The 12,477-nt window shown below is 40.4% G+C and overlaps 1 protein-coding gene across 1 annotated transcript in view; it reads left to right on the forward strand.

Annotated features, from left to right (window-relative positions):
• Window positions 1-12,198, forward strand: part of FARSB (phenylalanyl-tRNA synthetase subunit beta) — a 58,765-nt gene extending 46,567 nt beyond the window's left edge. Inside the window, exon 17 of the mRNA XM_006906671.3 lies at window positions 10,852-12,198. Coding sequence (XP_006906733.1) covers window positions 10,852-11,003 — 152 coding nt within the window. The 3' untranslated portion in view covers window positions 11,004-12,198. The remainder of the gene's footprint in view (window positions 1-10,851) is intronic.
• Window positions 12,199-12,477: the final 279 nt, after the last annotated feature.

A 12,477-nucleotide genomic window follows, 5' to 3' on the forward strand; every position in this document is an offset into this window, starting at 1 on the left:
ATGGAAGCATTAAGCAACTCCTGTAATGTAAAACCCATTTTATTAAGTAAAAATTTTTTTGAAAAAGTCACAAGCTTACTAAAAAATGCAGGTATAGTACAAAGAACTTTTTCCTGAAGTATTTGACGATAAATTGCCAACCTGGTGTCCCACGACACCTGAATACTTTAGTGTCAATTTCCTACAAACCAGGACATCGTACATCATAACCACAATGTAATCATCAAAATCAGGAAAATACCATTCATGTTAGTGTTAACCACCATCTAATCCTCGGACCTATGCAAGTTTGATCACCTCTTAATATCAGAGCATCACTTATTGCTTTTAGCTGTCATGTCTTATTAGTTCCTTTCTGAAGAGTTCTAGAATAGTCCTCCATGACATTCATGATCTTGAGACTTTCGAAGATTGCAGGCCAGTTATTTTGTAGTGTGTCCCTCAACTTTCGGTTGTCCGATGTTTCCCTCCCATTTGATTCAGGTTTCGTGTGTTTGGAAGAATATTCCAGAAATAATGCTGTCTCCCCAGTGCATTCTATCAAATGTCCTGTTCGAGACACACAATTTCCATTCATCTCATAACTGATAGTGTTCACTGTAATCAGTTTAATCACTTCTTTACCATAAAGTTAATTTGTTCTCCATTCTAATAAAAATTTTATGAGAAGAACTTTGAAATTTTGTAAACGTTCTGTTACAAATCTGGCTTCCTATTTCTTTATATCAGTGTGGCCTCTAAATATTTCCTATTTTATTCAGTGTATTTTAATCCATTACAGTCATTATTTATTCTGATGCTCACATTGTCCCCAATTTGGCCAGTGAGTGGGCATCCGTTCATGCTGGCTTCTAGGTCCTAGTATTCTTTAGTATTATTAGCAGTTCCTTGCTTTGGGCACAAGAAGATATACCAGGCTTCTCTTGAACTTTCTACTGCTCCATTTCTCCATCCAGGCTCCATTTAGTGGGGAATGGTGTCTAAAGGCCAAGATTTAGGGTGCATTTATTGCTATGAGAGGCTGAGAGTTGCTGTTCGCATGTGCATATGTGCCTGCACACACACACATGCTTATTGACTCTACATCTATATATATTTTGAAGACCATAGGTCCACAACAATACCTCCATTCCAGCCCAAGCCCAGCCTTTCAGGGTTCATCCCCGTTTTCTCCCATTCATATTTATTCATCTCTTCTTCAACAGTGGGAAACTTGGTTCCCATTATTCCCAGTTTACTTACTTACCTGATCCATGGCCCTGCTTGTAAACTAAACTCCATCTTCTCCCCTGAATGTCTGCCTCTGGCATCATTCTCAGATGCTGCTCCTTGGGGCTGTCCCCTGCTTACCTGTGGGTATCCTCTCTGACCCCTTAGGCTCAACACTCCATGCTGACTTTTTGTCCCTGATCTGGGACACACAAAGTCCCTACCTATCTCCCCACCCCCAGCCTCTTCCTCAGCCTCTTTTGGGCTGAATTATTCTGGAAGAAAAGGAGAAAAGACTTTTTAAGTCTTAAGAGACCTTTTTTAGCAGGGAGGTTCTTGTTCAATGGGCGTATATACTGGGAGCCTTTTTGGAAGCAGGTGTTAATGTCAAAAAAAAAATAATACATTTCTGGGCTCATCATATATAGTTTCTGCCTCAGACCTGGAATCAGCTGTATCTCCAAACAGCCCTGGTTCTTTTTAGTGAGAAATCGAATTTAGATCACATCTGGGTGCTAAGGTTGCTCTCTGCTACTGAGCAAGTCATCGTTTCTAGGACTTTTTAGTATGCAGAGCTGGAGAAAACACGTCTTTTTTTTTTTTTTACCCCTCCCCTAAAGAAAAATATTGAGTTCATGTGGATATTTCCAGTTTATATTCAGGATTAGAGGATTTTTACTTACTATGTTTGGCTTTATATTTCTAGTTCTTTACACTGGAAATCCTGATTCTAACAAATTTACATTATTATTTGCTCACTCTGCTGCTGTCTATCTTAGTTTCAAAATAATATCAGTATTATCACTAACAACATGAGTATTAAATCAGTTTAAGCATTATCTTTAGTTCTTTTTGCACTTCGGATATATCGTACCAAATATAGTATATTTAGACATTCCAGCTTCCATCTCTATTCCCTTCATTCTGTTCCCTCCCTGCCTCTTTAGGTTATGGGTTTTATTAGTAGTTTTCAGTTATTTTTCTATATTTTCTTTTTTAAATATAAGCATGTGTATATTTATATTCCGATGCTGCCAAATGCCCTCTGTTGGACTCACGGTTGTAACATTGTACAAACCCAGCAGCAACACGAGAGGACTTTTTCCCCAGAACCTTGTTCACGAGCTAGGTTGTCAGACCTCTTTTTTTTTTTTTTTTTTTCCCCACCAGTCTTTCATGTGGGAAATGAAGTCTATTGTAGTTTTAATTGGATTTTCCTTATTATGAACAAGTAAACATTTTCATGTTTACAGGACATTTTTATTTCCTTTTCTGTGACCTGTCTGTTCATGTGTCTTGCTTTTTTTTCTTTGAGCTTGTTGGTCTTCTCTAATTTTAGAAATGTTATGTATCAGGAATATTAACCCTTTGCGATATATATCCAACTTTTTTTTATACGTTTTTAAATTCTCTCTCGTCTTTTGTAATGGTTTTTTTGCTATGTATATTTAAAAATTTTTATAGAGTGTAATTTATTAATCTTATTCCTCATTGCTTCTGGTTTTTGAGTCAGTTAGGGAAGCGTCTTCACTCGATAGGGAGGAATTCTCCATGCTTCCTTTGGTGCGCAAATGTTTCGTTGTTTTACATTTAAAAGTCTTACCTGTTTGTAATTTATCCTGAATACACATGAAGAATAGATCGAGTTTTATAAATCTACTTTCCATATGCTTTATTGATATTTTGATACATGTTGCTTTCTAATGATTGCTGTGACTTTTTTTTAATGGTACCAATATTGAGTTTCCTAAATTTACGTTGTTTTATGGAAAGTGTTTTTTGAAATCCATGAAGGAATAGAAAAGATCTAAAATTTTATGACCTTTGATATCTTTAAAAGATGAAATGAATTTTGAAGTTTCTTCAGTCAGATTGATCAGGTTCAGGAGAAAATGTAGGGACATTTGAAACTGGGTAAGAATTGGAATAAAGAACTGGTCTACATTAGAGCAAAGTTCACAGATCCATAGTTATAAAGGTAGAGCTTGCTGTCGACTCTTTTTCAAGAAGAGGCCTCATCGTTTTGACGTGTACAATTTTCATCAGTAGCTGTTAGTATTTTATCGATGTTGTTAGCCACTGGACTCCAGCTCTCACCGTCCAGGAGAGAAGTTTCTAGTCATCTTCTTAATCCCCATAAGCTCCCAGCTTCTTTGTGAATTGCATTCTCTGAGCAAAGATTTCCTCTTGGGACTATTTTCCGAGACTTTGAGGCATTTTTTTTAGTTCTCAGTGGAACTTAAAAAAAAAAGGTGTTAGTTGGTACCATGCAAGGGAAAATGTTTTTTTTATCAGTGTTGTACAAGATGAGATCAGTATACTCTTGTTTGTGGTTTGTCGCTGCTGCCACTGCCAGAATTGCATTGTTTAACATTTTAGTATATAACGAGCTATGCAGTGATTCATATGTATTTTTTTTTTTTTTACTTGTGTGGTACTGCTTTTGGCAAAGGGAAAGAAACCAAGAAAGCAAAAAATAACATATACATTATAGAAGCCCTATTTATAATAGTGAATAATTGGAGACAAGTCCAGCATAAAATGCTTAAAGAACCATTTGGCAAACTATGACCTGTAAATATAATGGAATGTGATAAAAATGTCTCTAGACATGTGAATATTCACTAAGTTGAAAAAGCAGATCCCAATATACGCACTAATTAAAATGACAGGGAAGAGTACATTTTGTTAAACCCTAAGATGCCCAATAACTGGTATAGTAAAAATTGCACTGTCGCTGCAGACCGTGACTTAGCACTTAATCCCTTCACACCAGTTCCTTCATCTGTAAAATGGGAACGCGTAACATCCACCCTGTCTGTGACACGGAGTTGTTGGGAGAGGCAAGGATTTGGGGACGTGCTCTGGGATGGTAGTCACTCTCCAGCTCAGGGTGGACACTAGGGGCGCCCTTCAGAGAGCTGGCAGTGGGTAAGCATCACAAACTGGGGTTCAGGAAGACCCGGGTTCTAACCTCAGCTCTGGTGTCACGCAGCTGTGTGGTTTTCTTAACCTCTTGGGTATCCATTTTCTCATATCTAAAATAAAGGAATGGAGAAGATTGCCTCTAAGGGCATCTTTTGTTTGAAGATTTTGGAGGAGTTTCAGTGCTTCAGAAGCAGCCTCTGCCACAGGTCCTGACATGCCAGCTCTTTTTCTTCACTTTTGTTCTCTTAAGTTTTGTTTATTTAATTTGAAAACAGAAGAAGTTTGCAAACACGAAATGGACAGCTTGACCAAAATTTTGAAATCATCGTCCTGTGGGCCTGCTGTGCCTCTGGGCCACACGCAGAGAGGTGCCGTGACAGTGGCTGTCCTCGCCTTTAGCTGCTCTTTAGCCTGTACTATTGCCTGCCTCAGGCAAGTCCCTTAATCTCCTTGTGCATCACTTTTTCCCATCTGTAACTTGCCTGTCCTTGGGGGCTTGGCCAGGGCTGGGACTAAGTCACGCTTCCTGGGGATGGAAGGAAATGAGTAGGAAACGCGGTGCTATGTCTTAACCATCTCATTCACTTTTCTTTTATACATCCTGGTTGTCAGCTGAAGTCTAATTCTGAAACTAAGGCATGTCTGTCATCTTGTTCGATGTTACATTTACTCTAAGTTGGCCAAAAGTCTCAACCAAATGAGTTAACTAAGAAATTACAGTTACAACATTTCTGTTCTTTCTTCAGTTCACCCCAGGACGATCTCATTATATTCATTTTTTTCACTCTAATTGTAGAGAAAGCAATCAGTTGCTCATATGTGGTTTGAGAAATAGTCCCTGTAAAGGTTTTTATCAGGTGAAAGACAGAAAGAAGCATTTTAGTGGTCCAGGAAGACAGGATGATCCATGTTTTGGGTCATTATTCTAAATCTGTCCTAAGACTGTTTAAGAAATGTGAAAATGTGAGGAAAAAAGATGTGTCAGACAAATGTAGGATGATGGAATTATTTTGGAATAGGATTTTTCAAAACAAACCAATAGATAGGGTACTTTTTAATCTCGAGTTAGAAATCCTTTGGTTTTACACGTTATTTTGAAACTGATTTAACATTGCATTTAAATGGATCACATTTAAATTCTTCAAATATTCCTGACCTTCAGCTTTTGAAATATGAGTATGTATGAGTGTGTGTGTAGGAGACACATATTTACGATTAGACTTTAAAATAGATCTCGAAATATTAAAAAGTGACAGTCATGGAAATAAGCTATAAATTTCTTTATAGAAAGTAAAACTGGGAAATTCTGGAGTTATGATTTTAAACAATCACAAAGCAGTTGTGATCTATTAAAAAAAAAGAAAAGATTCTGTATTGAAGACATTTTTTTTCCATTAGAAGACGGGGTAGTCCGGGCTTTGCTGGTGACTTATTAAGAATAAAGCCCTGTGTGGCCCAGCCCTTGTTTGTGACACTGATTTCGCATGTCTGCCTTCACCCCGTGTTGCTGTGAGCACAGGCTCCCTCTCCGAGGGCCGGCTGTGGGGTTAAGTAGGTTCTCTCTCCTCTCATGTCCCGGTGCCTTTGCTTTAAGAGTTAATGATATCTGCAGGTGTGTTGGGATTAGCACTGTAAAGTCGTGTGAGGAGTTTTCTTTCTTTTGATCTCTCTAAGGGGATGAAAGATAGCCATTAAACTCCGGGGATTAAGTCCCCTTTCTTTAACGACTTTAGGTACCATAAATATTTCGCTTCAGATGTAAGGCGAAGAATTGTATACATCTGGGGGGAAATGGTGTTTTATATTACCAGTTAGAATTTATTCATTCTCCACTTACAAATTAAACGATCTTTGCAGAGAAATTTTCTTCCAACCTAGAGTATACTGAGTTCCGAAAAAAATATGTGTTCCTATCTTGGTAGTTTTGCCAGTTTTTCTTCCTCATATTCCTAAACCTTTTTCTTTCTAAGTCAGCATCTTGCCTACATTGTGCCTTTTCCCCTCGGGTCCCCCTCATTGTGCAGTTGCACTGGTGCGCTCAGGAAACTCCCGGTTCTAACGCTTCGAGAACAGCTACCTGAAAGAATCCCACGCTAACACGTGTGGCGTGAGCGTGCACTCATTTCCTTTCAGGCCTTACATTTCGTCTTTTCCTTGAACGTTGTTTAGAAAAGGAAAGCGAGGTCAATGTGCTGGCAGCAGAGTTAGTTATGGTTGTTACCACATTCTTGAAAAATTGGAGGGAAACCAGGAGAAAGTCCTATGTACGAAATAGTGGCTTCGGCTCCATTCTACCCTTTGCCCTGTCACCCACTCTCAATTTCGTTCCAGAATGGAACCCTGGGGATTTTTTTTTTTTTTTTTTTTGATCCTTTTGTGTGATATTTCCTAGGACGGGTTATTGGAACATGGGATGTGTTACTTTTATATATTTAATTGTATCAGAATTAGGGATCTGGGGGAGGAAAGGGTAGGGTCTGGGTAGGTGTCAGTTCAGGTCCGTGTGTTGAATGATTATTCCTTCTTCTCACCCCACATTACATGATCAGTCATTTAGAAAGGACTTAAAATACTTTGTTGGCCCAACGGCTTTACTAAATCTACATAATTCTGCATAGGCATTCGGTGCCTGAATTTGGGGACCTCACGGTTGTTTATATTTCAGCTCATGATGATAGCTTCTCTTATTTGCTAGAATATGTATGACATATGGACATTCCTTTTCTAGTGTTCCTCAGCTTTTTATTTTGTTCTTCTCTTTTTATGGTACCATAGAACATTTGGGCAATAAAGTACCAGATCGCAGGCAGTCGCAGTATGTGCGTTTGACCCCCAAAGCATGTGTTAGTAATATACAGAAAGAGAAAAGTAAAGGTGTCTAAGTAGATGAATTTTCGAAATGTGCTAAATAAAGTCCCAGATGAATTAGTTGACTGTAACCCGTGGCGGGGGGTTGAAGAGCCTCATGCGCGATGACACTGTGGAGCTTTCAGGTTTGGGTCTACTCAGTTACTGCCTTAAGCTTCTACTTCCGGTGCTTCATAAAGTTATAGGAATGAATCTATGTGGAAAGCTTATCCCAACTTTGGTCCTACAATATTACTCTAAAAGAAAGACAGGGACAAAAAGAAACTGTGAAAGGTGTTTGGCAACGAGCAAGAGAGGGAACTCAGAAACTCTTTGAAGGTCAATTAGCCAGAAAATGTGCTAAAGACTGGGTGCTGTGCGCTGTGCTGGATTATGGGCCCAGGAATTACCCCGAGGTCCGCAGACTGGGCCCGCCCTTTGAGCACAGAGGCAATTACAGACCTTGAGGAGATGCTACAAAGGCTTTAATTAAGGGACTTACTTACACCCCACTACGTTTTGGAAATTAAATTCTCGTTTGTGCTTAACTGATGTTTCTTTTGTCTGGGCTTCTACATGTACTTCAACAGAGAATGTTATTTTCCCCAGATCTTTTTCACGTTGGAAGCCGTTTTACTCTGATGCATATTAGCAAAGCCGAGAGTTTAATCGGCGTAAGGAACTAGGTGGAAAGTGGGTGACAGGCTTTTTGCTAGGGAGCATTTTGGGCACAGGTTGAAAATTGTAGTATTTGTGCATCTTGGTATACCAGAGTGCCAGGGACTCTGGACTTAAACACATGACTGGAAGAAAACAAATGTACTTTGTAGAATTTGGATTTTAGGATTCCCATTCACAGGGCAACTTGGTTTTCCTTGAATTGGTGATTTTATGTCTCTAGACACAGCAGGCTGCTCTTTCTCCAGAAAAGTTTCAGTTCGTTTATTGATGAGACACAAGTAGCCTTTGGCTGTTGTCCAGGTCTGATTTTTCATGAGTCTAGACCTATATTTAGATTCCATTTAGACGTGACTTCTTTTACTTCTGGAAAGATTCCAATTTAAGTTACATCGGTTCTAGCTAGAGCGTTATGATGGCATTGATCTGTCTGCCTTGTGAGCTAAACTACCCTCCTGGTGATGGCGAGATGCTCTCAGCTTTGAACTGGGGCCTAATTGCTGTCTTACGAGGTGTGCTCCCTTTGTTTTGTTAGTGAAGTAGTTCTCTGCCTGACCTTCTTTGAAGTAATTCACTTCTGCCTGCAAAGTTTGGCTCGAATCATTAAGGTTTTTAAAAAGCACTAAGAAATGCTGGTGTTTTAGGAATTTTAAATGTTCAGTATTTCTAGTTCACATAGAAAATATAACAAGTATAGCACATACAACAAATCAAGCAGTATAATTTTGGGGTTCTCACTGTACCCCTTACAGACTTGAAGGCGCTTTCATGTGTCTCAATTGTTGTCTTGAGAAGGGAACCTCAGCCTTGCTCTAACTGAATAGAGGAGTCAGTAAGAAAATCATAAGTGTTTATATCGTAGTCTGACCTTGTTAGAAATGAAAAATGGCAAGAAAAGTTAAAATTGTCATCATGGGTTAAAGTCTTCAGTTTTCCGTAAAGTGTAGTTTATCCAGAAATCCCATTATTGGGCTTCATTTTTACACGTGGGCAGAAAGGTGAGGATGAATGAATGGGCATCGGATGAGAGGGCAGAGAATGCTGTGGGGCCCACTCCATTCCTCAGCAGCTTCTTTGGGGAGGGTCTGTGGGCCCAGGGGCAGTTTGCGGTGCCATCGTGACCCGGGTGTGTCCATGTGCTGGGCCGAAACCTTTGACGTTTATGTCACTTAGAATATTCTCATCCTCGGATATGAATATTTTCGTCTGACTGAGTGCCTCACTGATTAATGAGCTAAAGCAAAGTTTGGTCCATACTCCTGGAGAGAGGGGCAGCTGGCATTGTCATGCTTGCTAACTAGAGAAGAAAGTAAACTGAATGTTGCCAAAAAGTACTGACTCAAAAAGTTGTTTGATGGAGTAAAAATTCTAAGTTCTTATCTCTTAGGCTTTATTTTGCTAATACTGTCAGAACTAGCACATCTGGCTTCGATTTTGAAATAGCCTGTTTTTATGCTTCAGTTAAAATGAATCCAATCAAACTGGAATTTGAAGATAGATAAAAGGATGTTGGTACAGTGAGGATTCTTAAACATAGCAAGGTTATCAGTGAAGGTCTTGAAAACTTCCTTTCTGAATGGCCTTTAAAAATAGGCTGACGTCTTGTTCAGATGGCGTAGGTTCTTCAGATACAGTCCGTACAGAGGGCGCCAGGGGAGGGGACAGACGGCTTCTTCGCAGTCCTTTTAGTTTGGTGACTCTTGGTTATATTGCTCACCATCAATATTTCATCCGAACGTCACTTGTCATTTGATGAATTATTTGGAGAAGGGAATAGTAGTATTGTCTTTTAAGTTAGGTTTTCGTTTTGATAGAATTAAAATACACAATCTTTATCAGATTTCACAAGAGTCATCTCACTGAAGCTCCATATTATCGAGTTTGGTTTCCATATCGAGGCCCTTCCCCAGGTATAGATTAGTACATGTAGCCCAATAAAAATGACGTTCAGATGCAGTTCATTGAAATTCATGCTTTCATAGACAGCAAGGCAGAATTGTTTAGTTTGGGGGGAATGTGGAAAACAGACCACCTTATATTTCAACCAGCTTGCTTTGGGATTATTTAAGAATGACAAAACTTTTTCTGGAGTATGCCGACCCTCCTGTGCTGATCAGGAACTACGTGTGATTGTCCTGTGTCTCCGTGCTGTTGGGGGTAGTACCCTGGCGGTAGCATCCCCCACTGCCCCCGACTCCACCCCCAGTTCCGTATTTCTTCATTACGCTGACCTTGGAGCCATTAGTAAGACTCAGCAGTTTGCTCTTTCATAAATAATTCACTCTTTCTGAAACGGCAGGCTGGAGGCTCGTGGCCCAGCTCTGCTGGATATTTCTAGTTCGTGCCAGTAAGCGTTTGGGTTGGATCAGTCAGGAGCTGTGGGCCTGATCCATTTTCAAGTTTGTGGTCAGAGAAGTGAGTCGGCATTTTTTTTTTAACTTTAGTGGAGTCGAGCATCGATAAACTCTTGGCACTGGTAATTTAGTGAACCTGGAGTGGGCCTCTATTTCTGTTTTTAGCTGTTTAGGAACTGTTACTGGTTTGGTAAGGTTTCCCTCCAGACGAAGAGAGAACTTTCTGCTTGTCTGGAGGTAAATCGGGATCCGCCCAGACGCGCTGGGGGCCGGTCCTCACTGTGGCATCGCAGCGGATGCTCCGAAACGGCCTGGACGGCTTCTCCGAAGAGCCTGGGTCACATTCTGGCAACAGGGCCCGAGCCTGCTGCTGATGACGTGTGGCTGGTATTTCTCTGGAACAAGATAGGAAAGAGGGATATTCTGAATAGTTCATGAATTCAGTGGAGACTTTTTATCCAGCAAGAATTACTATGGAAAAACCTGTTTTAAAACAGGTTGTTCCCATGCAGAGGTCATCAGCTTTACATTTCATTTTCTCCTTTGTCCTGTTTCAGGACCAGTTCTGTGTCCAAGCACAGTTCCCCTTTACCCTTCAGCCTCCTTTTCTTCATCTTTCCTGCCTGGACCCCTGGGATACAAAAACACTAGGCCCCGACTCTCATATTTGCCCCTAAGCTGCTCTTTTTAAAGACTAGAACGTGCGAGGAAGCACCGTCATTTCACAGCCAGTAGTTTATAGTTATTTTTAAAGTAGACTAGACTAGTGAGCTTGTAGTATCAAATGTCTGCTGATATTTTTGCCAGAAGAAACATTGATTTTTCTGTTTTTCAGGCCCTGCTTTCTTCCCTGGGCGATGTGCTGAAATCTTTGCCAGAGGTCAGAGTGTCGGCAAGCTGGGGGTCCTTCATCCCGACGTTATCACCAAGTTTGAGCTGACCATGCCCTGCTCCTCCCTGGAAATCAATATCGAGCCCTTTTTGTGAAGATGGGTCTCTGTCGTGTGCGCCCCTCCCCCCCCCAACTCTAGTGTCCTTTTCTCTTCTCCTGGTGTTCCTTTGTCCTCTGCCCCCAGGAACAGCCATTTGTGGGTTAGTGTCTAATAAAGCAGGGCGCCGTCCGGCTCTGAGGCCATGCGTGCCGCCCACTCCCCACTCGGGGCCACTCGTGCAGTTGTGTCTGGCTGCAGCCTTGTTGGCGGGCGCGGCCCGGTGGAGCAGCGCACTGGCAGGGGTCAGCAACCCTCCTCGGACCGTCAGGGCTTCAGCTGTCCTCACATCCTCCTGCAGAGCAAGTTCCCATACCTTTGCTGCCGATGGCACAGGGTGGTTGATGAGAGTGCGTGTTGCATTCATGTCTCATGATGGATTTTTTAATTTTCTACACTTGACATGTGTTCATCATTGGGAAACGATAAAATAGTATTTTTAGAAAACTTTTTAGAAGTAGTGGTGGTCTAGTAGTTATCGCCTTTGTCAAGATAAAAGAAAAATCTGCAACACAGGTATTCAAAATATTTGAGTACATGGGTATTTTCTGCTCTGCTGCCGAGACAGGGCACACGCACCGTGGACCAGCTCTGCGGGAAGAGGTTGTCACCAGCGTGCTATGAACACTAGGAAACCATGAAAAACTTATTTTTGCCATAAGCTACACATTTTACTCTAATTAGAAAATTATAGTTTTAAACATTTAATTGAACTATTCATTTCTGTTATTATCTAGGGAGGTATTAGATCTTCTCTGGTTAAGCCTCTCTGAATCCACCTTAGCTCACCTCCTACTTTACTTTCATAGGTACCATCTATTGAAAAGAGCTGGGCCTAATGTTAGAGAAAAGTGCTCAATAACTCTTGAGATGATATGGGACAAAATGTAAAACTTAAAAGTGCAGTAGAAATAGCAACGACAGACAAGAATTATATTAATGGAGCTTTTGCTGAGCCCACTCCTAAGAAAATACCCAGTCACGTCCCTTCCCGGAATCAGGGCAGCCCTGTCCAGCTTAGCAAAATTTGTAAACACAGACTTCCATCTATTCCTTCCCAATTCTGTAATAAGCGGATTCTTACAAAATTTAAAATATGAAATAGGCTAAAAAAAAAAAAAGCTTGCCAAAAGGTTTGTATCCAGCATACATGAAGAGTTCTTAGAACTTAAGACAACCCGATTTTTAAAAAATGGACAACAAATTTGAATAGACATTTTCCAAAAGAAGAGAAATGAAATATGCACATGAAAAGATGCTCAACATTAGTCATGAGGAAAATGCAAATAAAAACCACAACACAAATTGAAATGGCTAAAATTGAATAAACTAGTTATACCAAATGTTGGTGGGATTGTGAAAAATGATAATAGCCACTTTGGAAAATAGTTTGGCAGTTTCTTAAAACATGAAACATACACCTACTATCCAGCCATTCTCCTTGGTTTACTTGTATGGTCATACAAAGATTT

The sequence above is a fragment of the Pteropus alecto genome, unplaced genomic scaffold (assembly GCF_000325575.1).
Source record: "Pteropus alecto unplaced genomic scaffold, ASM32557v1 scaffold110, whole genome shotgun sequence".
NCBI classification, from domain to species: domain Eukaryota; kingdom Metazoa; phylum Chordata; class Mammalia; order Chiroptera; family Pteropodidae; genus Pteropus; species Pteropus alecto.